This window comes from Podarcis muralis, chromosome 14 (genome assembly GCF_964188315.1).
Source record: "Podarcis muralis chromosome 14, rPodMur119.hap1.1, whole genome shotgun sequence".
Classification (NCBI taxonomy): Eukaryota; Metazoa; Chordata; class Lepidosauria; order Squamata; family Lacertidae; genus Podarcis; species Podarcis muralis.
In genome coordinates this window covers 22,843,593-22,869,302 of record NC_135668.1, presented here as the reverse complement: position 1 = coordinate 22,869,302, position 25,710 = coordinate 22,843,593, and the positions used below count along the sequence as shown (strand labels likewise).

Sequence of the window (25,710 nt, the reverse complement as noted above, 5' to 3'; positions counted from 1 at the left end):
GCCAAAGGCATTTGTTGCTCTGAGAGCCACAACTCAGAATCTGAACGTTTTGTTTGGTTTCAGTTACCTCCTTCCCCACCTGCTTCCTGCCAAGCCAGCCCTCGATATCCATGGCTTCCGCCATCAGACAACCAACACCATCCAGAGGGTGTTCAAGATGAGTTTTGTTCCCGTTGGCTTTTGGCAGAGGTTCATAGCCCGGATGCTCATAAGTCTGGCAGAGATGGACCTCCAGGTAGGTAGATGCAAACAGCAGCCAAAAAAAAAAAAAACCTTCTTAGAAAATAATCCTGGTATACGATGAAACCTTACTTGACAAGATTTGTTGCTAAAATGCCCACCTGCCATTTCCTGTTTGTGCTATGTTGCTTCTGTCACTCTCTAGTGTGACCAAGAAACAGAACACAGGGTTAGACCACACAAAGGGCTATGGGTTCAGTTCTCAGTGACTTTACTAAGTTTATTTATTTATTCATTCATTTATAAAAGGATTTCTATACTACTGTATCATAAAATATCAAGGTGGTATACACTGTAAAACATAAAGCACCATTTAAATTTGGTTTTTTAAGAAAATAAGAATTATGGGTTGAATAGCTGCAAAAGCATTGCCAGAGAGAAAACTCTGGAAAATATGTTGTCAAGGCCATGGGACAGATTTATTGCACTTTGGTATGCAGCATATGGCTTGTACATTTGGCCAGAGAGTAGAACTTACCTGTTGTAATCACACAGGGAGATTTTGGTAAAGAGAAATGAGCAAGTTAGTTATTAGAGCAAGCACGTAACTAGGATAGAAAAGTTTCTAGTTCTGAGCTAACTAACTACATCTAGAGAAAACAAAGTAAGTTGTGCTAGCTCCTTTATTACTCAGGGATAAACCCAAGATTACCTCTCATCCTGAGGTGTTGATAAAGGAGGAGGAGGAGGAGGAGGAGGAGGAGGAGGAGGAGGAGGAGGAAGTTGTATACAGGATGCATCCTTTGACATATCAGTCTAGATTTCAATGGAAAGAGAGATCTGCATAGGTAGGCTAGGAATCTGAAGGTCCCTTACTCTCTGTTTTAACTCCTTGCAATACATGTTCTGCAAGCTGAGTTGCACCCAAATTTCCAACATTTATGCCCACCTCAACTGTATCCCCTATATAAGGGAATGGTTGCTGTGTGAGAACAGGATGCTGGAATAGATGGCCCATTGGTCTGATCCAGCAGGCTCTTATGTTCCCTCTTACTCCTCTGGGGAAAGGGTGGAAAGGAAGGCAGGGCAGCGAGACACTACCTAATGGGGGTCCCATTGTCTCCTGAAGGGTCCTTGCGATATACAAGCCGTATGCATGTCTGATACCCACCCTTCACCTTGCACAATGACAGGCATTTTGGGAGCAGTCTGACACAAGTTCTAGAATGTGCGCTAACAAGTTGGAGTAGACTTCTTTTGTTTTGTTTATCCTCTCACAAAGATTATTCCAACATGATTGTCACCACCAGTTTGTTTTGCTTAAAACTCTCAGCGGCGACGCATTTGGCACTAGTTTAATTCTCGGCACACTGATTACATTAGTATTAACTTCATTGGCAATCTGTGTAATTACCCACCCAATCTTGTTATCTTGTTGTTATCCTGTCATCGCATCAAATTGTTCAGCTGATTTGTATCAGTGCTGATGACAGGGATGATGCCAGGGGCTGCAGGAGCTTATCAGGCTCCTTATGAATATGCAGTTTTTTAAAATAAAAAAACCCAACTGATGCTAAAAATAGCTTAGCATCGTTCCTGACTATGGTGGCTATGCAGAGTGCAGTCCAGCTCTGTTACATTCAATGGAAAATTGGTCATTCATTCCAAGGGCCACATTTACCTCAGGGCAACCTTTGGGGGGGGGGCACATGGCAGTGGGGGGCGGGGCCAGAGAAAAGTAGGTGGGGCAACAAAGGTAAATCTTACTTTTGTACAGTATTCTACTTTCTGCATGCACCTCTCCATTCTCCATCCTAGAAAACAACCTCTTAGATGATATTTAAATATTTTGCAATGCATAGGAGGAAATTTGCACTCTGTATAGAACACTAGCGGGGAGTGTCCAGTGCTGCCCAGGATTTATTAGAAACCCAAAACTACTGTGTTTTTTAAATGGATATTGTTGTTAGCGGGTTTGGACCAATCACACACACAAAAATGGATGGAGTCTTGCCAAAGTCATGTTTTGGTACACCGGCTTGATTCAAAATGGTGCCTGACATCCTCACCACAGGGACCTTCATGCTGAGCTCGGCAACAATTTATCTAGAAGCATCTGAACACATAGAGAACAAATGGTCATAACAGACAAATATGCAAAATATATAGCAGTTAAGCAGCTGCCTTATTCTACACCAGACCCATGACTGCTTGGCTCAGCACTGTCTTACACTGAGTAGCCAATGACACTCCAGAGTTTTGGGCAGCGGTCTCTTTCAGCCATCCCTGAAGAGACAGCTGGGGCATTCCGCACCAAGCTAGGGCCATTTTATTGATTCCAATTAGCAAATGTGTGATTGGCAGCAAGAGCATATGCCTGCGGATTGAGAAGACTTTGCACCTGATTCTCTGAATTCTTTCTCATATTCCAGTTTGTTGAAAACAAGAAGACGGGCAAGAGCAGGAATAAAAGAGCCGCTGTCTACAGCTTCACAGGCACACAGCGCAACAGATGCAGCACTTTCAGGGTGAAAAGAAACCACACCATTTACTGGCAAGAGGGGCTGTTTGTCACCTTTGATGGAGGCTACCTGAGGTAATGGTTGAGGTGTGGCAGGTACAACCAGGGGCATTTCTCACAAGACCCAAAGCAATCTCAAATGTTAAAATGTTGGATTTATTTCCATTATACTGCTTACAAAGAAAGGGTGAGCCACGGGGCCTATATAGGATTGCCTCCAGGGTTCTATCGGGTTGCTGGGCCATCACGAGTCCAAATTATATTGATGTGAATCAATAACGATAATACCTGGAGATGCCAGGGGTTGAATCTGGGCTCGTCTTCAGACGCAGCATGTGCTCTTCCACTGGGGAAGACCCCAGGCAGCTGAAACTCAACAGGAATTGCTGTAACGATCCTTCTCTCCTGTCCCTTTCTCAAAAGCACATCTTTCGGGTTTCTCTTCCTTGCAGTGTTGAGTCTTCCAACGTAAACTGGAAGAAGAAGAAAAGCGGCGGCATTAAAATCATCTGCCAGTCAGACATGAGAGATTTTTCAGCAATGGCTTTCATCACCGATCATGTCAATTCTCTAATAGACCAATGGTTTCCAGGTAAGAATTATTTCTGAAAAAGTTGGCTTACAGCAACGATGGCTTGGCCACGACCCAGAGAACTGCGCTTCAGGCATCCTTAAAGATCTGGGCACCCAAGGTGGTGTTTTCAACTTATTCTCCATTGAGTGGATCAGTTTTATACCACATCTCACAATCTGATCTTTGAACAGCCTTTAGTTCCCTATGCTGCATGGGAGGGCTTGGATCCGCAGAGTGGAAGAAAACACAAATGTTCATGAAATGCATATCTAAAGCCACCTTGGGAATCAGAAGCTGGTTGTGCAATTTTCTATGATTGTTTTGTATTTTGTTGTTTAGTCGTGTCCAACTCTTTGTGACCCAATGGACCAGAGCATGCCAGGCACTCCTGTCTTCCACTGCCTCCTGCAGTTTGGTCAAACTCATGCTGGTAGCTTCAAAAACACTGTCCAACCATCTCGTCCTCTGTCGTCCCCTTCTCCTTCTGCCCTCAATCTTTCCCAACATCACGGTATTTTCCAGGGAGTCTTCTCTTCTCGTGTGGTGGTCAAAGTATTGGAGCCTTAGCTTCACGATCTGTCCTTCCAGTGAGCTCTCAGGGCTGATTTCCTTAAGAATGGAGAGGTTTGATCTTCTTGCAATCCATGGGACTCTCAAGAGTCTCCTCCGGCACCATAATTCAAAAGCATCAATTCTTTGGCGATCAGCCTTCTTTATGGTCCAGCTCTCACTTCCATACATCGCTACTGGGAAAACCATAGCTTTAACTATACGAACCTTTGTCGGCAAGGTGGTGATTGTTTTGTATAAGTACTATCGAAAGCAATATTTTTAAATAAAATCTGCTGCCTAATTAATCAGAGTCCGTTTGAAAGGTCTTCTAAGTAATTAATCTCACTAAGCAGTCAATTAATCTCACTGTGCAATCGATCAGATGTTGCTGACCAACAAATAATGATTCCAGGCTAGTGATTTTCTGACATTAGTACATCCTCAGGGATATAAAAATATTGTTTGTTGAAACACTACTTTTTTAAAAAATAGAATAAAGTTAATTGTTTATTATTCTGTACTATTAAATTATGTTAATAAAAATCATTTAAAAAGTATTAAGAACAATTGATGCTTGCCCCTTCCACCCAGGTTGTCATCCTGGGCAATGGACAGGCAGCCATTGAGGGAATTCCCCTTGGCCGCCTAGGCAGTTGGCTTGAGTTCCCACCAGCTGCTGAAGTTCAAATTGGCCAATGAGTGCCCTCCTCTGGGGTGTGTGCCTTGATGACTGAGAGGGCATTAGCTGCATGCATGCCCTGGCAGCCAGCGGAACAGCAACAGCAGCAGCAACTTAAATATAATAGGTAGACTTAAGCTAGTCTTGTCATTGCTTTCAATAATCCTATTCTGAATAGAACTAACATTGGAGACCACCCACTGTTTTTGCTTGTGTACACATTCATGACATTTAATTGGCTGGCTAAAATCCACATGATTAATTGACCTGTGATTTCTTTAATTGGGTGGCCATCATGATAGCTTATGAATGTTGCTAATGCAGGGTAGAGTGTAAAACAATTTTTCAAATCAAATGCAAATTCTGGTCAGTGTGTAGGTTTTGCATTTGAATTGTAGGCAAGAGAAGGATGAAAACCAATACAAGCATCCCCTATGAAATCGGACTAAGCGCCGAGTCTGTTATTTCACAATTATGTAGTTTTGGCAAAAACAAACTGAAAAAGAGGAAACTGCTCTGCTAATTTGCTCTGTTTTACAAGCAAAAAGCCCTGACTTAAATGTCAAACTGTGTAACACAAAGCCCTCCCTTTATGAGGTTGAGCTCTGTGCATACCAGAGAACTCATTTCATAAAAAGACTTTGTCCTGTCCTGTGAATTTTTCCATTGTGATTCCCTTAAAAAAGACATTCCTTTCTGGAAGCTTGAAATACCCATGCTGCAGACTCATCAATGGGGTCCAGTTAGATTTGAGTGAAAGGTGTTTGATTTATGTTTTTACTTTCATAATTACAGGCATTTCCCATCTTGTGCACTTTGAACACACGAGCATGCATGTGCAGGTTCTTTTCAGACCCAGAAGAGGGTCTGCATGACGGGGCATGGCGGGCTTATGTGCGCTCCACCGACATGTGCAATGACCACAAAACATGCACAAAACAGGGGTTGCATATACATAAATCTTTTCATGTTGTAAGCCACCTTGAGCATGGTTTCATCTATGGAAGGGCAGCAATGTTGATGATGATGTTTCTTAATTCCTCCTCAGCACTCACAGCCACAGAGAGCGACGGGACTCTGTTAATGGAGCAATATGTCCCTTGCCCAGTCTGTTCCACCCCTAAAAGTCAAGAAGGAAAAGGCAGCCAGGAAACTGAAGATGTGCAATACTTCAACATGGAGGATTGTGTCCTAACCGCCATTGAGCTGGACAGCATCACCTGTGCTCACCACCCGACCATACCTGTCCCTTTACAGGAGCTGGTCCCTGAGCTTTTCATGACAGATTTCCCTGCCAGGTAATACTAATGTCCCTTTTCTTTTTCCCTCCCCAGAGCTACAATTTCCAGTTCTCGTTCCCATACCATTTTCTGCTGTAATCATTTCTCAGATTTACTCGTTTGTGCATATGTACCGCAAGCAGAGATGGAGGAGAAATTCAATTTTTGAATTTAAAAGCGAACCTACCCAATTCGCATGTTCCAAAACACACGACACAAACCGAAACAAAGCTGTTGTTGGAAATTTTGCACTTCTCCAAATTTGGTAGTGCAGTTCTCCAGCCAGAGTCACTGTTAGGATATGTCCGTTCCACCTTAAAAGGGAGCAGGCTTTGTCACAGAGTCTGTGTATTTCCTGTTCACAGGATGTTTATGTTTTCTGTTGCTTTCGTTTTCTCTCTCTCGCTGCCTGAAACGCTGAAGCAGGCAGTCATGTTTTTCTCTGTTCTGACTAACGCAGAATAAACTTATATAAATAATGCTCTCCTGCGTGCATCTTCTGCTGTGCATTATCTGCTGATAAGAGCATGCATCAGCCCTAGAATGTGGCATTATCCCAACAGTCACCTGTGTGCAAAGAAAATTTCTTACACTAGAGTAAAGCGTGCATAGAAGTGCTTAAATGGGTGAAAACAATATACAAAATTGCATTATTTCAGGGGAAATCACTTTGCAAAAATGTATACATGGCATACACAAATGTTAATTTGCATGAGGACTTGAGGTCACTGATCATGCAGCTTGGCTCATGAGTGAGAGAGCAAATAAGAAAGACGTTTTGTTTGGCACAGCTCTAGGCAGCAAAAAGCTGGGGTGAAAGACCCATCATGACTGGGGACAGCATTTGCTGTCTTTTCCCAGAGAATTTGGAGGTGATGTGGGTGATCTTAAAGCCTGACGTTGCCTTCTTGCACACAACTCCATGTGTGTGTCTCTTCATTTCCAATCATAAGGTTTCTCTCTGTCTCTTTTCCCTTCTTTCACGCGTGTGGCCGGCAGATTGTTTCTAGAAAACAGAAAGCTAGAATACACTGAAAATGAAAACAATGTTCTTGGCCAAGGAGGAAGTGGAACGGTTATATATCAGGCACGGTACGAGGGGAAGCCAGTGGCCGTGAAGCGATTTCAGATTAAAAAATGCAAGAGTTCTGCTGGTTCGGCTACAGGTGAATATGCCCTTATTTATTTATCACATTTTATTTTTACATTTGTATCCCACCTTTCATCCAAGGACCTCAAGGTTGCTGTTATGCGTGGTTCTCTTCCTTCCCATTTTATATCCTGACAGCAACCCTGTGAGGTAGGTAGGGCTGAGAGTGAGCGACACGCTCAAGGTCACTCAGTGTGTTCCATTGTTAAGATTAGAATCCTGGTCTCCCAGGTTTTAGTCCAACTCTCTAACCTCCATACCACACTAGTTCCTTGTGGGTCCTTCTCCCTCGCCACCAAAAGCTATCCATGCTTACGGGCAAACAAGCTTCCATACTTGAGGTACCGGGAGCACCTGTTTAAATACAGCTTTTACAATGTACAAGAAAGAATGTGCATCTTGGTGTGGGGATGTGTGTGTGTGTGTGTGTGTGTGTGTGTGTGTGTGTGTTTAAGGGGTGGAGAGGTTTGGTGCATTCTCCGTACCTATGGGACCGCCTCTCCTGGTATGCCCCGCGGAGGACCTTAAGATCCACAAATAACAACACCTTGGAGGTCCCAAGCCTCAAGGAGGTTAGATTGGTTTCAACTAGGGCCAAGGCCTTTTCAACACTGGCCCCAACATGGTGGAACGCTCTGTCACAAGAGACTAGGGCCCTGCGGGACTTGACATCTTTCTGCAGGGCCTGCAAGACAGAGCTGTTCCACCTGGCTTTTGGTTTGGACTCAGTCTGACCCTTATGTTTCCCTCCCCTTATGGTCTTGATTTATCGACTACTTTAAAATGAGGCTGCATTTTAAATTGCATTTTAATCTGTATTTTAAATTGGTTTATTTTCCCTCTCTTTTTCCCCTATTATGTCTTTACTGTGATTTTATTGGTGTTAGCCGCCCTGAGCCTGGCTCTGGCCGGGGAGGGCGGGCTATAAATAATAATAATAATAATTCTCTGTGCAACATGCACGTATGAATAAAAGCAGGAAGCCTGATCTAGTCTGCTACAGGGCAGAGGTCTGAGCAATGTATGGAATTGAGGTGTGGAGAAATGAGCACAGGGGTTTATTTCAAAGGTGGAAATAGTTGTCGTTGACCCTTTTGCCTGCGGGCTTCCCAGAAGTATCTTGACTGCTACTCAGTCGGAACCAGGATGCTGGATTCAATGGACTCTCTTTAAAAAATTGTTAATTTGGTTTTTCAAATTGCAGTTTTACAATCACATATCCAATATACAACATAAGAAACAAGATTCCAAGGAATCTCCTGGACTTCCCTCCTCCCCTTTGTGGGGCCTATTGTTAGTCATTTCCTCCTGCATCTTTTATACCAATCCAAATCTCCATTATATCCAAAATTCACCATTAAACTACAAATGTTATTCTAATCCTACTAACAATTTTAACTGTTTGCAATGGTTTTTATGATAAATTATAAATTTCCCTCATTCTTTTTTAAAATTTTGGTCGCCCTGATTTATTATTCTTCCAGTCATTTTTGCCATTTCGTCATAATCCATCAACTTAATCTGCCATTCTTCTCTGGTCGGGACTTTTATCTTCTTCCCATCTCTGGGCCAATAACATCCGCACAGCCATGGTCACATACATAGTCTTTTCTGCTCCAAAGGCCTCCTGATCTGGCCCAGCAGGGCCCAGCAAGGCTACTCTTCTGTGGTTGTGCCAATGCCCTGCAGCATAAAATAATGTAACAGCAGCGCATTGTCTCCTCTGCTTAGACTCCATGTTGAGGCACTTGCAGGCCATGGATGCCATGAAGAACTTCTCCGAGTTCCGCCAGGAAGCCAGCATGCTCCACTCACTGCAGCACCCATGCGTCGTCTCCTTGATTGGGATTAGCATCCACCCGCTCTGCTTCGCCTTAGAGCTGGCTCCTTTGGGCAGCCTCACCACTGTGTTGTCAGAAAGCTCTAAAGGTAATAACTTGGATAGTCCTTTTGTGGTTTGAGGTTGGGCCCATATGGTCCTTTTGGATGGGCTATGGCAGGTCTTTTGCAGGAGCAGAGGGCCGCAGTTCTAGCGATTCCCCCTCAGTGATATTTTCTCCCCTCTCTTTCTATAGGGGCATCCTTTGTGCCACTAGGGCACATGTTGACCCTAAAAGTAGCCTATCAGATAGCAGCAGGCCTGGCCTACCTCCACAAGAAGAGCATCATTTTCTGTGACCTGAAGTCAGACAACATTCTAGTGTGGTCTCTAGACGTGAAGGAAAGCATCAATATCAAACTATCTGACTACGGGATATCTCGACAGTCCTTTCACGAAGGCGCTCTGGGAGTGGAGGGCACACCTGGGTACCAGGCTCCCGAGATACGACCTCGGATCGTCTATGATGAAAAGGTAAGTCTCAGGTGTCTGCTTCTGTGGAAGAAATTCACACCCAGAACTAAAGGGCCGATCTTAGGCATAGGAGCCAACTCCTAGGGGCTAAGGCCCCTTCAGCTCCCCCATAAAATGTTTCAGGGGGCTGGGGACCCCCAGGTTGATGGGCATAGCCATTCAAATGGTGTGTGATTGATTGTGCGGAGCAGGGCTTACCTGGGTCCCCCTAATATTTTATTCAACTTGGCACCCCTCATCTTAGTTAGGTATAGAAACCAGAGCCAAGATGTTTCAAAAATGATGGGTTGTATCCAGTGTAGTCACTTAATGATACACGTGTTCCAAAGTAAGCTAAATGTTTTTGTACCAACAGAGCAGCTGGTAACTTTGTCGCACAACAGATTGTAAAATCTCTTGCGCAATGGGTTTCTGATTTTAATTGTTTTTTTAATGTTATAAATATTTATTTTTGGCCGATACATTTATTATTATTATTATTATTATTATTATTATTATTATTATTATTATTATTATTATTATTATTATTGCAAACCACTTTGAGGGTTTAGGACAATCAAGTCATATACAAAATTTGCAAAAATGAAACAATCAAGAATGCAACTGTGCATAGTATTCATTCCAAAGCTTATCCGAAATGCAAAGATCTCTGTAATGGGCACGTCTTTTTCTCCTAGGTGGACATGTTTTCCTATGGAATGGTGCTCTATGAGGTGTTGTCTGGGCAGCGGCCTGTGCTTGGCCAGCACCAGCTTCAAATTGCTAAGAAGCTATCCAAGGGGATCCGGCCTGTCCTGGGCCAGCCCGAAGAAGTACAGTTCCATCAAATGCAGGCGTTGATGATGGAATGTTGGGACACTAAGCCAGAAAAGGTACGAGAAGGTTGTATTGGCACAACAGGGTCTTCTTTTGACCATTTTCTGAGTTACAAACAGGGCTCTTCATACATTTTCATCAGCCTAAAACTTTACCTAGGTCAGTATCCTATTTCAAATTATGTTGACTCACAACAACAAAAATCCAAAATCCACATTAACTTTTATTAAGCTACCCAAAATGTAAAAAAAAAAAAATAGCGTGCAAGCTTTTGAGTTTCACAGAATTCTTCATCGGGTGATTTAAAAGTGCTGGAACGAGGAGAGCCATCTATGCTCAGTTGGGTAGATAGCACCAAGGTTCGATCCCCGTATGGGACAGCTGCATGTTCCTGCATTGCAGGGGGTTTGACTAGATGGTCCTCAGGGTCCCTTCCTATTCTTCAGTTCTTTGATTCTGTGTCTGCTCTTTGTTTAAGATGGAGCATGGGAGGCAGTAGCAGGCAGTCAGATGTCAGGTGCTCTGCTGGTTTGAGGTTGCAACCAGACCTCCTGGAAAGGAGGAGAGAGCAAATAATGAGGGACCCCATCCTCCAGTTTCTGCAGATACAGTAACCAGCTGCTAACCCAGTTCCAGCTCTGTCCTTAGGGCAAGTTCCTTTGGTAGGCAGAGAACAGGAATGAAGAAGAAGTAGGCAGCTGTTCCCAGGAGGCTGCTCTGCAACCTGAAACCTGCAGAGCACCTGAAAGGGCCTCATTTGAATGTCTGCTGCTGCCTTTCTCCCCCCCCCCCCAAAAAAAACCCGGCTTTAAGGCTGTTACTAGATGCAGACACAGATGCTTTGGCCAACAGATGTCTCTCTCCCCCACCCCCTTTGTGTTGCTTTTACAATGATGAATTCTGGGTAACTTTATAGCCCTGCACAGGATCCTGCGACATTTTAGTTGAGCTAATGAAAGTATTGCGCTAATGTGGATTTTGGAATTTTTGATTTGTTAATGCACTTATATTTGGCCCTGCTTTTCCTCCAGGGAGCTCAGAAGAAGCGTATCGTGATTCTTGTAATTTTATCCACACAAAAGCCCTGTGAGGTAGGCTGGGTTCAGAGAGAGTGGGGGCCCGCTTCAGATCACCTAGTAGGGGTGCGGAACAAATTGGATTTGGTTTGCGCTTTAATTAGAAACTGCTAATTCGCACTTCGGACCGGGACGCGGGTGGCGCTGTGGGTAAAAGCCTCAGCGCCTAGGGCTTGCCGATCGAAAGGTCGGCGGTTCGAATCCCTGTGGCGGGGTGCGCTCCCGTCGTTCGGTCCCAGCGCCTGCCAACCTAGCAGTTCGAAAGCACCCCCGGGTGCAAGTAGATAAATAGGGACCGCTTACTAGCGGGAAGGTAAACAGCGTTTCCATGTGCTGCGCTGGCTCGCCAGATGCAGCTTGTCACGCTGGCCACGTGACCCGGAAGTGTCTGCGGACAGCGCTGGCTCCCGGCCTATAGAGTGAGATGAGCGCACAACCCTAGAGTCTGTCAAGACTGGCCCATACGGGCAGGGGTACCTTTACCTTTACCTTTAATTCGCACTTCTGCTGGGCCCGGGCTTCTTGAACTGGCATTTGATCCCTTCCACAATGTCGCAGCATGTAAAAGCAAGCCTAGCTAATCCATGCTTCCCAAAAATATGCAAACCAGACTGTTAGTCACCCGTCAGAATTCACACTTCGGATTTTGTGATGCAGTTCTCCAAACGATGTGCTTATAAAATGCATATATTAATGGAAAGTACGGATGAAAATTCATAGGTTGGTGAAAACGGCATGCAAAAATGCATTGACTGGGGAGAATTGTTTGCAAAGAGCTGCCCATTCACACCATATATGCCAGACAACTGCAAAACAATTTCATTTAGGCAACCCTATCCAGATATGTAGAATGTCAAAGTGTATTCTAACCTGTTTTTAGTTTATTGCTGATTTTAATACATATTTTTTGAACAGTTTTTACGATAATTTGTTTTTTTCTATTTGCAAACCACTTTGCGGTGTTTCTTTGTTTTTACAACCAAGTGGTGTGTAAATTTTATGAAATAAATAAATACATTTTGAGCACTATGGTACCTTTAAATAATGCTTAGGGGGCTCCTGTTTCCCTCACAGACTCATGTGTGCAGCCCCTTGTGTCTCTGTTCGTTCCAGTGGAGCAAAGGGCTCTTCATGGTGTGTGCCTCAAAGGAGACACAGAGCTCTGAAGGGGACAGGAGGTCCTTTCATATATACCATCATCTTCCATAAACACATTACTCTGTCCTCTCTTTCACACAGCGCCCATTGGCCACCTCTGTGATAGGACGAATGCAAGAACCTTCTTTTGCTACGTTCATGTACCTGCTGCCATGTGGGAAGCAGTTGTCCTTCTTCTCTTCCCAAGGGGAAGAGTGCACAGTCGTATTCTGGGATGGGAAAGAAGACGCAAGGTTTGTGCATTGTTGTTTTTATTTTTAGATCCTTCTTGTCATCTTTAGTTCAGCATAAACAAAGCCGTCGCTCAGCATCCCTTGAGCTGCATACAGAAGATGCTCACTTGTATTCATAGGGAAGGTTGGGTATTCTCACTTCACAGATGGAAAACAGACCCTTATAATGAGCGCATTACATTGGATAATGTAGTAATGGAGATCTTGTGGGATCCACCACAATGAGGTGGTTTCAGTGGTCCAGTTTAGAGTTCATTTGTAGACCAAAGTAGTGTTTGGGGGCCATCAGAAAAAGGACTATTTACTTGGGCCACCATTTTGAATCCCTGAGCCCAGGGCATTTGATGAACAAGGATTAGAAGAGTGTTTTGAATTTGAGATGTGAATCTTCCACTCCACTAGTGACACCATCTGATCCTTCCTGCAAAGGAGGAATCTCCCTTCCAGCCATAGATAGGTATATGAGAGCCTTGGGCCCATCTTACTAATTTATCTATATGTTATAAATAAATGCTGTGGTAAAATGGAAGTTGTGTCTTGGGTCTGACCAGATTTTTGATGCCCGGGCTTCTCCTTTTTGTTATAGGTAGGGTTGTTGCTGTTGTTTCGTAACGCTGGTTTTGGGGGTGTTTTTCCAAAAGACAGGACAATAGCGGGGAAAAGCACATCTGGTTCAAATTTTTAATGTGTAACGTTTTGTGCTCAGGCTGGTTAAGACATCCAGCATTCAGTGATCAATTTATGGATGCTTTGTGGCTTTTCCTTTCCAAATGCAAACAGTATCTTATTGTGAGTAGCAGCAAAATTAAAATTAACTCTCTGTTCCTCCTTGGAAATGTACCCCTGTGCCATTGTTTTAAAAACATTCTGATCCAATTGCCATGATGGCTTTCCCTTAAGGAAACAAATGCAATGTACGTATATTCCTTACATAGTTTAATGAACTTTTCTTGTTTAAAATTGTTGATGCATTTTGCGGAAAACTGTAGAAATCTTTAAATAGATAAAATAAGGGACCCAGAATACAGAGGGAAGGAACAGGGGGGGAAACCAGCGCTAGGCAAGTTGCTGTTGTTTAAAGAATGTATCAGATCCTCTGGCCTCTTCAAACCAAACCAACCTCATCATCTTTCATTGTGCTAACTAGGCCTGGAGGATCCAGCTGTTTGGTAGTTAAATGGAATGAAAATGTATTTTGCTCATTGATCGTCCCTTTTCCTCCAAGGAGCTGAAGGCAGTATTCATGATTCTCACCTTTTCCGTCTTATCCTCACCAAAACTCTGTGAGATAGATTAGCCCTGGGAGACAGTGACTGGCTCAACCTCACCCAAGTGAATTTCATGGCTGGAAGGTTGATGATTTGTTTGAACCTGGGTTGTTCTCCCTCCCTGGTCCTAGTCTTCCAGTCTTGCTTCAGCACCACGCTGGCTACGGTTTTCTTCTCCAGAAAGAACTTTTCTTCCTTTCCCATCCTTCCAACTTCCAGCTGGGAAGGTAGATAGCTATACAGTGGTACCTCGGGTTAAGTACTTAATTCGTTCCGGAGGTCCGTACTTAACCTGAAACTGTTCTTAATCTGAAGCACCACTTTAGCTAATGGGGCCTCCTGCTGCTGCTGCCGGAGCATAATTTCTGTTCTCATCCTGAACCAAAGTTCTTAACCTGAAGCACTATTTCTGGGTTAGCGGAGTCTGTAACCTGAGGCACCACTGTATCTTGACAACACCCACTGTGGGGAGCCCCCAAACACCAGGGCTGCTTCCAGGTGAGCACTCTACCTGCTTTGTCGGCACAAAGCTTGTGAAGAGGTTGTAGAACCTCAGCTGTTTGTCAAACAATTGCTGCGATTGGTTTGCAGGGAAGGTACACAAGCAATTTTACCTACCCCATGCCAGTGTGTTTTCCTATCACTCTCCTTACCACAAAAGGTCTGGTCTTTTTTTTTTTTTTTTTTTTTTTTAAGGAAAAAAAAGTGAGCTAGTTACACACAAGCGCCAAATCCACTTTAATCGCATAAGCTGAATTTGGTAGTTGGTGTCTGAATCCTGCCCTCATAACAGAAACAGTGTGGAAGTTACCCTGGGAGATAGAATTCAAGAACCATCCAAACACACAGCCATGATTTTTCTCCACTACTCATGGCTGTTTCTGGCTTTACTTCTGACGCTGTGTGAGCCAGTGTGGTGTAGTGGTTAAGAGCGGTAGTCTCGTAATCTGGGGAACAGGGTTCGCTTCCCTGCTCCTCCACATGCAGCTGCTGGGTGACCTTGGGCTAGTCACACTTCTCTGAAGTCTCTCAGCCCCACTCACCTCACAGAGTGTTTGTTGTGGGGGAGGAAGGGAAAGGAGAATGTTAGCCGCTTTGAGACTCCTTAAGAGGAGTGAAAGGCGGGATATCAAGTCCAAACTCTTCTTCTTCTAACATAGAAGTAGGGCTGGGAGGGACCCCTGTCTGAAACCCCGGAGAGCTTCTCCAATCAGTGCAGACAACTCTGAGCTAGGTGGACCAATGGTCTGACTCAGTATATGACAGCTTCTTGTGCTCCCTGTCCCTAGGTTCTGTTCCACAGGAAGTAGAGAACTCGTGTGGTGTAGTTGTTAAGAGCGATAGATTCGTAATCTGGGGAACCGGGTTCGCTTCCCCGCTCCTCCACATGCAGCTGCTGGGTGACCTTGGGCTAGTCACACTTCTCTGAAGTCTCTCAGCCCCACTCACCTCACAGAGTGTTTGTTGTGGGGGAGGAAGGGAAAGGAGATTGTTAGACGCTTTGAGACTCCTTTGGGTAATGATAAAGCGGGATATCAAATCCAAACTCCTCCTCCACTCCTCCTCCGCTGTTGTTAGAATGAGTTCTGTTTCCCTCCTTCCAGGAACTACACGGTAGTTAACGTAGAGAAAGGACTGGTCGAAGTTGCAAGGATGAGCTGCCCGGGAATGAAGCTGTGCTGCCAAATGAAAGTTCAGAGTTATCTATGGACAGCCACCGAGGTATTTGTGATTCAGCGAGGTATTTCTTATGTCACCTGTTTTTGAGCCAGAGTTTCTCTTCTGCTCGCTTGCTGGCACTCCATTGCTTCAGACATCAAACGCATTAAGCGGGTGCCTGCTGTGGTCTGTTAATTGGTAGGGTTGAAGGGCACAGCAGGGCATGGATGCTTCAGATGAGCAGCCTGACATCTCAGGTGGCTCTTCGCCCCCAGATGGTATTTTTAAAAAGGACCTCAATCCCAACAAACTGAACACATGATTTTAAAAAATGACTGTAATTTAAAAAATAGCTATTATAATCTAACAGGAATAGATTTGGTATATGAAATACTTTTGCATAAGTTAAAAACAGACAATATGTGCCCACCTATTTCAGAAGCAAGTTGAATTTTTAAAAGTGTGTACAACATGTTCTCTTCTGTTTCTATATTGACATATTCTATATATGCCTAATTGTTGAGAAAAGGTTTCCTTTATTTTGTTTGCATACAGGATCAAAAGATTTACGTGTACAGCTTACAAGGCATGTGTCCTTTAAAGGTTCCACAAAAGGGTGTGGACACTCCAGCAGTTGTCACTTGTTTCCTTGCAGTACCTGTCATAAAAAAGGTAAAGCAGAGTGGTTTTCAAAAGTGAAGCATTACAAAAAAAACCACATTTTTAAAGGACTCTTTCTTCTTTTTTAAAAAGAATTATTCAAATTAGTAAAGCAAGCTGGAGGAGTTGTTAATAGCAGAAATACAACTATAGCTCCTGCTGCTGGCAGTTTTAGGAATAACCATTCCCTGTATTTCAGTGCACATTCAGTGCTGTTAACTCTAATACATTTTGAATCAAGTCAGGAAAACTGCTGGGTGTGATGCTAGGCATTCTGGAATTAATGAAAATACATGCTGGTTATAGAGCTCTGAGTCGCTGTAATTCAGAAAGGAATTGAGGAGCCGCACAAAGATTCCTTCCACTGTGTTTCTAGACAAGATGGTCAACCCAGGCTACAAATTTTTATAACTTCCTCAGAAGTTTTAGCAACCTTAATCTAGCTTTCCATTACATGACCGGAGACTCTTGGACTTCCATGCCTGCAAAAATATGAGCATCTTCCTGCAGTGCCCCGACTTATTTTACATGTTTCCACCAATTAGCAATTAAATTAGCTGGAATTTGATTACATTGGTAACCAATCAAAACTCTTAACATAGTTTCAAAAGGTCTCTGGTGTTGCGAGATACATATTATTGGATCTTGGCTGATGAAAAATGTAGTTCTGTAGACAGTTCTCTATCCCATGGGTGGGGAACCTTCAGCCTGCAGGCTGATACTGGCCTGCCAGAGGGTCCACTTGCCTGTGAGGCCATTTTCCCCAGACCTCACCATTTGTCAAGCAGCTGTCCTCACTCATGCCATCAGCTGATGGGTGGGAAGGTGGAGTTCAGTTCTGCCTTATCTGCATGCACCTGTTCCCAGAAGATGATAGGCACTTGCAGCCAAAGCAGCAGGAATTAACTCCCCTGCTCATCAGCTGACATGGAGGAGGTTAAATCCTGCTCAGTTTGGCTTTGCAAACCTGTTCCTTGCTGGGAACAGGCACGCACAGCCGAATCAAACAGCCTTGTTTCTTTGCAGGCAAAGCACATCTTTCTTGCCTCCCCATCGCCTGATCTCTCCCTGCTGCCAATGTTGGCCTGCAGGATGGAGCCTAATAATTGAACAATGCAAACAGATGAGCAAATGGCATTTTAGAAAGGTAAATGCTGGGCAGGGGGGGGCTGTCCATCCCCCCCCCCGGCAGTTACCTTTCTAAAATGCACTTTGCTCATCTGTTTACATTGTTACACTGATTAAGGAAATATAATTGTTTCACTGTAGGGTGGATAGATCAGCTAAAGTAATCAGAACCCTGCAGAGTTTTTGCTGCGTCGCTAACAAAAGCGAATGGATTAACGGATACATTTTACAAATAGGAAACCTGGAATTTTTACCTGCCCCTGGAAAAGTTAATGCGTCTCGCAAGAGCTTCATGAATTCCCCTGCTTACCGTATTTTTCGCCCTATAGGACGCACTTTTTCCCCTCCAAAAATGAAGGGGAAATGTGTGTGCATCCTATGGGGCGAAGGCAGGCTTTCGCTGAAGCCTGGAGAGCGAGAGGGATCTGTGCGCACCGACGCCTCTCACTCTCCAGGCTTAAGGAAGCTATCCGCAAGCCTTGCAAGCCTGGCGGGAGGTCCCGCCGGCTCACAAAGCTTGCGGGCAGCAGCCTGCAGCCCACAAGCTCGGGGGATAGTGGGGAGGCGGAGCGCCGCCACCCCACTATTCCCCAACCTGATCTGAAGGCTGGCAGGGGGGGGGGAGAAGCAAGCTTACTTCTCCCCCCCCCCCGCCAGCCCCACAAGCTCGGGGGATAGTGGGGAGGCGGAGCGCCGCCACCCCGCTACCCCGCTATTCCCCGACCTGATCTGGAGGCTGGCGGGGGGGGGGGGAGCAAGCTTGCTTCTCCCCATCGCCAGCCCCATAAACTCGGGGGACAGCGGGGAAAGCCGCTGCCCCACGGAGGCTAGAGAGGCTGTCCTTGAAGGCAGAAGAGGGAGACGGAGCGCTCCGTCTCCCTCTTCTAGCTTGGGGATGGCTGCACAAACCTGGGGGGGAAATAAATTTTTTTTCCTTGATTTCCCCCCCAAAAAAGCTAGGTGCGTCCTATGGTCCGGTGCGTCCTAAGAGTGAAAAATACGGTAAATACGATGGCATTGTTGCTATATTTCTTATAACACTGTATTAAGGTTGGGAATCTAGAATTCTAATTTACTGCCCCCCCCCCAAAAAAAAGTCCTTTAAAAAAAGCAAACAACTCTCCTGCCTTTTTAGAATGCCTACCTTGTCCTGGCTGGTTTATCAGACGGACTGATAGCTGTTTTCCAAGCACCGCACGGTATCCCCGAGGACGGCTGCTGCTACCTCTGCTCCCACACGGCCAACCGCTCCACCTTCAAGATCAGCGACGACGACCCCCGCCAGAACCCTTACCCCGTGAAAGCGATGGATACGGCAAACAACGGGGCCGAAGTTTGGTACAGCAACGGCCCTGGGATCCTCATCATAGACTGTGCAAGTATGGAGATCGCCAGGAGGCTGGAGCCCTATGAACCTCCGTCCACGGTTGTGTCCATTGTGTGCAGCTCAGAGTGCAATGGAGAGGAAGTGGCCTGGTGCCTGGACGACGCAACCAACCTCCTGGTTATGTATTACACGGCCACTTACCAGCTGTGCGCAAGGTACTTCTGCGGGGACTGCAGTCCCCTGAGGGACATGTTCACCATTCAGCAGCCCTCGGCCTTGATCCCCGCCGAGCTGGCTACAGACAGGAGCCCGGAGCCCGGGAGCAATGCTTCTGCTGATGTGGGGATCCTCCGCAGCCAAGAGCTTGGCATCCAGATATTAAACCACCAGGACTCCTTGACGGACTATTGCTCTGTGTCCTCTGTCTCCTCCTCGTCGGTCAACCGCTTGATGAGGTCTGCCTCAAGCATGCCGAGCTCCCCTGCAAGCTATTCCAGCGCTCCTTTCTCGACAGACTGTGAGGAGCCCGACAAGACACAGGAGCCTAAGACTCCCTGCGAGGGGCCTGACAGTGATTTGGAACCAGCAAGCACTCACGCTGGCTGCCTCCAGGCTGTAAGGATTCTACCTGTGAAAGACCTCCTCTGGATTCCCAGGTAAATTGCACTGGAAGCCTCTCTCTCTCGCAAAGATTTGAATGCCTTCACGTTCAAGGTTCAGGATCCCACGCTGAGATCCTGACTTGTCTTCCCAGTTCTTTCTGTTTCTCATTTTTCCAGTCATAAATTCAGTTCTCCACATTTTGCAGTCGTTTGCATTTTTTAAAAAAAGTATTTTTTTTTTGAAAGTTCACCTGGTGCCTTCATTATACACCAGGCATAGGCAAACTCAGTCCTCCAGATGTTTTGCGACTACAACTCCCATCATCCCTAGCTAACAGGACAAGTGGTCAGGGATGATGGGAATTGTAGTCTCAAAACATCTGGAGGCACCAGGCAAAATGTTCCTTTTTTACCAGGCCTTTGGTTGATCCAATTTACGTCCTATGCCCTTTAAAAATATTTTTTTGGGGGGTATTGGGTTGCTGTTTTTATTCTTATTAGGTATTTTGTGGTTTTATATCTTGGATTTTATTCTGTGAACCACCCTGAGACACCCGAGTATAGGGCGGTATATAAATTCAATAAATAATAATAATAAATCACATGAAAATTCAACAAGTTAGGATGAATTTATCCTAAATAACACAGTTTATATGCAGTTTTGAAGAATGTACACATTTTTGCAAGCAGTTTTCCATAATATACTTCATCTCCATCTATCTATCTCTCTCTCTCTGTGTGTGTGTGTGTGTGTGGTTTCCACCAGTATATCTGGTGAAACCTGCACCCTCCAAAGGGCTCAAGGTGGCGTATATGGTTTCTTCCCCACAACAACCTTGTGAGAGTAGGCTAGGCTGAGAGACAATGACTGTCCCAAGGCTACCCAGTGAGCTTTGTGGCCAAGTGGGGATTTGAACCTGGTTCTTCCAGGTCGTAGCGTGGCACTCGAACCACTATACCACATTGGCCTTTTATGCACAATTCCCCCCCAGTATGTGCATTTTTGTAAACAATTCTTTGGCTGGGAAGCCCCATAGCAAAAATTGAGTAAGTGAAAAAAAGGATAGCTGTGTTTCAGTTCCCATATTGTTTCGGGAAATTGACATCTACTAGATTCGGCTTCAAGTGAAACCCAAGTTGAATTTCTCCCTGCTCTCTAATAGCCTCCCAGGCTTTTGAACTACATGCTCCTTGTGCTTCCTACCAGCTTGGCTTGAACAGCTCTTCAAGGCCACAGCTCATCCTGAGAGATTAGAGGCTGTATATGAACACCCTGGGTATGTTTTTGCTCCTCAGCAAAGCCTGACAGGCTTCTATGATCCTCTAAGAATCCTGCCATTTTCAGGAGTTCAGGTTTTCTCCGTGGCCTTTTGGATGACTGCTGCTTTGGCCGCTCCAAGGCATCCACACAGGAACCTTTCAAACGTCTGCATTTTTCCTGCCGTGGAATCCCGCCCCCCCCCCCCGCCTGCATGTAACGGAAATCCCCCTGCTTTCCCTTTCCAGGCGAGGCGGAGATATCATTGTGATCGGCTTGGAGAAGGAAGCCATCTCTCAGCGGGGGAGAGTCATAGCGGTTCTGAAGGCGGCAGAGCTGGCCCCTTATGGGTAAGGATGAATGGGAAAGGGGAAGGTGGCAGGGAACAGTTTTGGAAAGACCTGCCGCTCTGCACATGGCAGGCACAGAGAGCCCAGTTCAATCGCAGACATTTCCACTTGTTAACAGTATCTCAGGGAGAGAATCAGGAGCAGTTCAGAAGAGGCATGTGCACAGGCAGGCACCTTCTCATTTGCTCACGAGCAGAATCAGACCAAACACAGTTTTGCTCTCAGCTTGCTGCAAGATCCTGCAAACCTCTTTCACTGGCATGAAGGTGAAGGAAGTTCACTTCAGGCAGGCAAAGAGAAAGGTGGTAATGTGCTGTTCACAACAAGACAAAAACTAAAGCAACCCTGGAGCAACTTGGGAGAAGGGATGCGTGTATACCAAGGCAAGATATAAATCTGTTAAATAAATAGGCTAGCATTGATTAAAAGCCTTACATTTCTATATTTCTGCAAGGGTAGAATGGTGAAGATTGAAAGGCTTCTCTGTTTGAGAAGAGCATAATTCTTCAGTAATTAAATTGAGCAGGCTTGCATTATCTTCCTTCATTTTGCATAATTTATTCTGCCTTTTTTTTTTTTAAACACCCTCATATAAGTTATTCCAAATTAGCTAGTTACGAAGAGAAGGGCAATGAGGAGCTACGCAAAACACAGAAGCACCATCCCTCCTACCTGGAAATCTTGATTAGCTGCCTTAAAATTGGAGCAGGATTTGCCCACACCCTAAAACAGATGTGGGGGACTTTTGTCCCTCCAGATGTTGCTGGACTTCAACTCCCATCAGCCCCAGCAAGTTTGGCTGATGGCCAGGAATGACTGGACTTAGTTCAGCAACATCTGGATGTTCCTCAAACCTGCCCCAGAAGAGCTAAAAACTTGCTTTAACTTTTTAAAAAAATCTTCTTGCAATATACACTGTGCAAAAGGAAATTTCTGTCTTTTATTTTTTTTCCTTTTAAAAAGAAACCTCTCTTTTTTTCTGGGTTCCCCAGGACACTGGAGGATGCTGCTGTGCTGACCAAGGACACGGTTGTGTGCTGCTTCAAGAATGAGGCCACAGAGTGGTGTTTGGCCGCCTGGAAGAGCTGGGGTGCCAAAGACTTTGACATTTTCTATCGGTCCTATGAAGAGCTGGGAAGGCTGGAGGCTTGCATGCGAAAGAGGAGGTAGCAGTTGTGGCGCAGAGGCAGAGACTGGATGCCTGGCGAACGACACAAAAACTGACACACAGTTTCAGTTCCCAGCAATCTCCGTATGAGGATCTCCAAGGACACTAGATGTTTGCTGTTCAATTTTGCTGCTAAAGGACATTCTAGGTGGCTACTAGCCATGATGGTGATGATGTGCCTCCACAGTCAGAGGCAGTACGTCTCTGAATACCAGTCGCTGGAAACCTCAGGAGGGGAGAGTGCTGGGGGCTTCTCATAAGCATCTGGTTGGCCACTGTGGAAACAGGATGCTGCACTAGATGGGCCATTGGCCTGATCCAGCAGGGTTCTTTTTATGCACTTAGGTGGTTCCCCACCCCACATTGCACGTTGTCTATAATGCATATGGATTTTCAGCTAGCTAAGCAATAGTCAATGGGAAGACCACTCCCGCCCTTAATCTATTCACACACGCACGTGGATATGGGCAGCAGCACTTCAAGGTCAAAGTAGTGCTGTTGGTTTTGCAATGCATCGCTGACCCCGTAGTTAGCAAGCTTTGTCTTCCAAAACACAGAGAGTGACCCCCAAAGTCACACATCAGCTTTCTGATTCCATAGCAATAATAAGGCACGGAATCACTGCCAAGAGAACACTGCTGTAGATGGAGGTAGCTTCTTCATAAAATTATCCAGAGGTTTTGGTCTGAGCAGCAGTACGGGGAGAGAGAGAGATGAATACAGAATCCCACTTTTGATACCGTTTGCAAGCTTCAGGATGGACATACTACTTTGTTTCTAATCTGTGCATGTTCTGTAACTGCCTGCTGTAATTTTTCAAGTCACCAGTGTTCCTGGGGGTGGGTAGGGAAGTGGTGTCTAGCTTTCGTTGCAGAATAGGAAAAGAGTGCCCCGGTAGATGGCAATAATGACCATCACAGAACAACAGATAAAGCAGAATGATGTGTGGACAGTCCAGTATAAACCCCACCGTTAATGCACTATTATTGCGTCAATGACACGTTGCAGAATATGCCCAACAAAAACCTAGCCCCCCCCCCCGTAGGGGCCCTTAGTTACGTGGAATCCAGTTCAAATTAACCCCGTTTAATTTTTGTAGCAAATTACCTCAGAACAAAAAGAAGTGCACAACTCTTAGAGCTTATGGGACTTGCACACAAGCATATTGTTCTGTTGATTTCAATAATACTTTAAGTGCAGCTATTACTTGTCTAAGGGACTTAACCAAAGGACTAAACAGCTGCAGTTCTTTCTTGGTGCTGTGCCCCAGCACTGCACAGGGTTTATAAGCAGCACCAGGACCCTGCCTGCTGGTCAGGCTTCCCAGAGTAAAACAAAAAACAGTTCCAGGAGAACTTTGCCACTTGCTGGCGTGGGGGTGGGGAGCAGGGAAGGCACTATGGGGAACCCAGCCTTTCCCCCTGCTTGCTTCAAACCCCCGCCCCCCCATCCTATTGATTTAGTGTGACAATCGTTCTTTGGGTGGGGGTCCAATTTCATTATGGGAGGGGAGGATTTTCTGTAAATATTTTTTTTATTTCAGCACTACCAAAATAGATTAAACATGAAAACATGTATACAGTTTTCTGTTTCAAAAATAGACGTTATCTCCCCAAAAGATAAGTTTTTTAACAGAGGGATGTGCAGGCTTTGGTGGAGGGTGTTTTAAAGTGGGGAAATGCATTTCAGATCCAATTTTTGTGTTGCCTTCATCATAGACTCCCAGCTGCCCTTCCTGCTGCAGACTTTTGCTTGTTTGTTTTTACAGTTCAACACTCTACAGCTCTTCCTCTGTGCTTGAGGAAGAAGTCTCAGTTAACTCCTAACTCCAGTTTCTTCCAGCAGGAGAAGAAAAAAATGTATCCGGCAAGAAATCTAGAGCCACTGAGTGTACAACCCTCTGTATATTAACGAGCTGTTTAATTGCACTACTGCAGCTTCAGTTGCCAATGTAAGTGCAGAATCATGCAAACAAAGATTCTGGTTGTTCTGAGGAGAATAGGGAGCAACAGCAATCAGTTGCAATGCAGACAATTCCTAGTTAGGTCATCTTGCAAATCTGTGCCACTTAAGATGTCGTAAAAATTGGGCACAGTGGGTTGGCTGACTTTGAAAGCAATAAAGCAGAGGTAAGGAACTGGATCTGGTCAGGTCATTACTTTCCCCATCCACCGCCTATAGCCACTTGTCAATCGACTGATGTCATAATGACATCAGGTGATTTGAAGTTTTTTGCCTGCATGGTTTTGATGCACAGCCCACAAAGGGCCTTTCAGAGCACATTGCAAGACCTGACAATCAGCTGGTATTTGGGTCTTGCAGGGCGCTTTGCAGCTGGCCTAGGTGTTCCCCAAATCCGACATCTCAGAGCAGAGTCCCTCTCCTACACTGCTTGCCACTTATTCAACTCGCTCCATCTCCTGACCTCAGTTTGTCATTCATTCCCCCATGCATTGGTTGCCACTGATGCAGGGAAATGCACATTATAAGGACAGTAGGAGAAATTGGAATACATGTTGTGGAAGAGGTTGACGGGGTGTTCTTTGCTATATGTCACTTTTCCCTTAAATGTCCTTCCACCCCCAGCAACTGACAAGTTCTGTACAGGCCCTGTACAGAAAAAAAGAGTTTACGGCTATTTTTATGTAAAACCCTGAAGAGAAGAGTTTATATGACATGCTGAGAAGGCCCCTGGGGACTTAGCTTTGGCAATTATAAAAATGAACTTTCTGTTGTTGCAAGCATGTACAGAGGAATGTTTTTATAAGCCATAATAACAACAATAAAAAGCAGCTTCCCCAAATGCCAGTGAGATGTGCTGAAAATATGAGCTGCCTGGAGCCTCTTTTTTCCCCTCCTCCAAACGGGGTGCTTGGTTTCAACTTTAAATGTTCCAGAGCCTGTTGCTTTCCAGTGACCTTATTCCAAAGCGAAATGTGTTTCAAAATAGACAGACTGTCCCAAGGATTAAGCCATGCTGCTGTCACTCCCAATTGGCAGCTGACGGCTGCATCCGCTCTTAGGTGTTGTGACACCTTCCAAAGCAGCTCAAGAGTTTGCTGCAGCCGGTTGAAAATTTGAAATGACCTTTAGCACCAAGCTGTTGGTTTGGAGCAGTGTGTGTCTTGCCACTTTTATTGAATTTCACACATTTATTTAAGTATGTGTCTGTGTGCCTCTGCATGCTTTAAAGTTGTTTAATTAGTAGATAAATGCACTAAACCTTCAGCTGCTTAACGGGGGTGGGGGTGGGATGGAAGCTTGGCTGTGGTGTATTACACTAACAGAGAAAGAAAGGGGAAGGGGAAATCTTCCTAAAAATAAGTAGCAGCTATTGTTAACAGCATGCATGCATTCTTTTACTCATCCATCGGTACCTGAAAAAACACCCCACTAAGGTATTTGGTGACAATACAATTTAAATTGTCTAAGTGAAATTGCAGCTAAATCAGGGGTCAGCAAACTTTTTCAGCAGGGGGCCTGTCCACTGCCCCTCAAACCTTGTGGAGGGCCGGACTATTTTTTTTTTTTGGGGGGGGGGGGGAGAATGAATGAATTCCTATGCCACACAAATAACCCAGAGATACAGTACATTTTAAATAAAAAGGACACATTCTACTCATGTAAAAACATACTGATTCCCAGACCGTCCGTGGGCTGGATTTAGAAGGCGATTGGACCGGATCCGGCCCCCGGGTCTTAGTTTGCCTACCTATGA

The 25,710-nt window shown here is 45.1% G+C and overlaps 1 protein-coding gene across 2 annotated transcripts in view; it reads left to right on the top strand.

The window, feature by feature from the left end:
• The window catches only part of LRRK1 (leucine rich repeat kinase 1), an 89,045-nt gene extending 64,226 nt beyond the window's left edge, over positions 1–24,819 (top strand). For both annotated transcript variants that reach the window (XM_028705809.2, XM_028705811.2), the window contains 14 exons: positions 64–235; positions 2,613–2,776; positions 3,154–3,293; positions 5,555–5,804; positions 6,786–6,952; positions 8,668–8,865; positions 9,012–9,289; positions 9,967–10,161; positions 12,421–12,572; positions 15,445–15,562; positions 16,055–16,171; positions 18,423–19,270; positions 20,723–20,824; positions 21,817–24,819. In XM_028705809.2, the coding sequence (XP_028561642.2) occupies positions 64–235; positions 2,613–2,776; positions 3,154–3,293; positions 5,555–5,804; positions 6,786–6,952; positions 8,668–8,865; positions 9,012–9,289; positions 9,967–10,161; positions 12,421–12,572; positions 15,445–15,562; positions 16,055–16,171; positions 18,423–19,270; positions 20,723–20,824; positions 21,817–21,994 (3,079 nt within the window). In that variant the 3' untranslated portion in view covers positions 21,995–24,819. The remainder of the gene's footprint in view (positions 1–63; positions 236–2,612; positions 2,777–3,153; positions 3,294–5,554; positions 5,805–6,785; positions 6,953–8,667; positions 8,866–9,011; positions 9,290–9,966; positions 10,162–12,420; positions 12,573–15,444; positions 15,563–16,054; positions 16,172–18,422; positions 19,271–20,722; positions 20,825–21,816) is intronic.
• Positions 24,820–25,710: the final 891 nt, after the last annotated feature.